Source organism: Palaemon carinicauda, chromosome 29 (genome assembly GCF_036898095.1).
Source record: "Palaemon carinicauda isolate YSFRI2023 chromosome 29, ASM3689809v2, whole genome shotgun sequence".
NCBI lineage: Eukaryota > Metazoa > Arthropoda > Malacostraca > Decapoda > Palaemonidae > Palaemon > Palaemon carinicauda.
The window spans coordinates 12693333-12695958 of NC_090753.1; the positions used below are offsets into that span (position 1 = coordinate 12693333).

Here is a 2626-nt window from a genome sequence, read left to right on the forward strand (position 1 = left end):
GACGTTTTGCTATAAGACGTTCAAAACTTTAGATAATATGGAAATTATGAAAATTGGGTGGTAATCAGTTGGACATGAAATACCACAAACACATTTTGATAGTGAAGTAAGATTACCAATTCTTAGACAAGTGCTAAAAAGGAAAAATACTATTTGGGTGTACACCTCCATAAGCGTCGAGGTCGGTCAAGAGAGTTTTAATTTCACGATATCGAAAAGCTAAACTAGTTAATTTAGCTTCAGTAAAACAGGAATGAAGAAGTTCAAGTTTCTGATTACTCTGCTCACTGTCAAACATATCTGCCAAAAGGATTGTCTTTTCTTTGGACAATGAGTGACAGAGCCATCTAGTTTAAGTCAAGGAGGAACTATTGCATCTACACCAAAGAGTGCAGATTTAATGGTAGTCCATCACTATGCTCCTGGGATGTAAAAGAAAGGGTTTCTCTTATGGTTAAATTGCATCGTTTTTCAGTTGAAGCATAAACTGTCTGAGCAAAAGCTCCAAGCTGAATATAGTTATTCCAGGTCAAATATGATCTGTTAGCCTTCCAAAGATGATAGGCCTCCTCCGTCTCCAGATAAGCATGTCTACAATCATCATTGAACCATGGTTTGTCTCTTCACTCAGTACCTTAGTACACAAGAGGGGATACACCTATCAATTATGTTGAATAGGTTCTCATTCAAAGGGACTACAGGATCAACACTACTCGAAAATTATGACCAATTCGAGCACAAAAGATCATGCAAAATTCTATTTCAGTCTGCTTGAGATTTCATGCAATTCTTACACGAGTATGACACATCAGGGACAGGCTGCTCAATCTGCAAGGCATGATCAAATGCCCCAATTGGAGAAATAACCTTACTTGTTATAATGCCAGGGGAGTCAGTGTATACCAGGTCCAAGCAGTTAAACAGACCTGTAAGAAGTTTCACTTATGATTAGCTCACAGTCTGATTCAGACACAAAGTCTAAAGCTCTTAAGCCATGGCGATCGGTAGAGAAATAAAATTTAACAACTCCCTATGATGAACATTGAAATCACCAACGAGGACAAAAGAGGCCTTTCTATTATCTTCTTGTATCTTAGACATAATGGTAAGAAGACAATCAAGAGAGAATCATCCATGTCAGGATTCAGGAAGAAGTTCTTATGCCTGCCACAAATCTTATTACCTGAATCTCATGATATCCTCACTCATAGCAGGACTTATGACAAGAAGGGTACTCAGTCCTAATATACACCGCCATTCCCCTGGCCCTAGGATGGCATCACGTTTCAACATTATTGGCTTCTTAAAACCAGTTATAAGGAGCTCAGATGAGTGCCTCATGTTGGAAACCAAAGATTCTGAGCACAAAAGAATATCATACTGTCTGGACGCAACTGTAAGGTCTTGAATATTTGTATGAAGACCACTAATATTATAATACAGTAGACGACATTGGCGAAATCTAGAACGTACTAGACCCGGATTTTGCTCAACGTGTCCAGATAGCAAAATAATTAATGTAATAAAAGAGATATATCATGCTTGAAAACCAAATTAACAAGAATTTTAACAAGAACAATATATGAAGAAATATAAATAAAGGGATTGATGAAACCCATACACTATTGAAATTTTTTTTTGGAAAAACTGGTTATCATGGAGGAGCCGATACACCAAGAGAGTGGAAGACCATGGTACAGAGGCTACGGCACTACCTAAGACTAGTAAACAAAAGTTTGATTTTGGAGTGTCCTCCTCCTAGAAGAGCTGCTTACCTTGGAGAAAGAGTCTCTTCTACCCTTACCAAAAGGAAAGTAGCCTCTGAAAAATTGCAGTACAGTAATTAGCCCCTTGATCGAAGAAGAAGTGTCTGATAATTTCAGTGTTGTCAGGTGTATGGGGAAAGATGAAAATGTGTAAAGAATTGACCAGACTATTCGGTGTAATTGTAGGCAAAGGAAAAAATAAGCCGGGAGGGATCCAATGTATTACTGTCTGGCCAGTCAAAGGACCCAATATATCTCTAGCGGTAGTATCTCAACAGGTGGCTGGTGCCCTGGCCAGCCTACTACGTACACGGCCCTAATCAGTGGGGAAGAGGGGGAACAAAATCTTATTGCTCAAACAAAGAAATCAACATATCGTATATTTATAGTTTCAATGGATGAAATATAAAGTTTCCGAGCATACATTAGAATGTGTAAAAGTTAATATTATTTAAACTTGTTGCAGTAACTGATATGACCCCCCCCCCCCCCCCCGACTTACACTTATCAAAATAACCTTTATGTTTATTATAAAGAATACCTTGGTTTACTACTAACTAAAATACTGTCATAGTATTTCAGTAAATGAGCATGAAATTTCAATTCGGTATAAGAGTATTGTATCAGACTGTGAGCAGAAATTAAACTAACAAGGGCAGTGAAAAAAATAGTCATGTAGCACGCAAAACACCACCGTCGCAGTACTCGTTGCAACATCACCATACATTATCTTGTGCATGTCTTCAGCAGTGTTTTTTTTTTTTTTTTTTTTTTTTTTTTTTTTTTTTTTTTTTTTTTTTTTTTTTTTTTAAGTTGTGACTGTGTTTTTTATAGAATTGTGATCACTATTGTTCACCACA

General features: G+C 37.2%; 1 protein-coding gene across 1 annotated transcript in view; it reads right to left on the reverse strand.

Moving 5' to 3' along the window:
• Positions 1 to 377: 377 nt before the first annotated feature.
• The window catches only part of LOC137622412 (protein GVQW3-like), a 14151-nt gene continuing 11902 nt past the window's right edge, over positions 378 to 2626 (reverse strand). Inside the window, exons 3-4 of the mRNA XM_068353023.1 lie at positions 795 to 926; positions 378 to 487 (exon numbers count right to left, since the gene is read on the reverse strand). Of these exons, the coding sequence (XP_068209124.1) occupies positions 378 to 487; positions 795 to 926 (242 nt within the window). The remainder of the gene's footprint in view (positions 488 to 794; positions 927 to 2626) is intronic.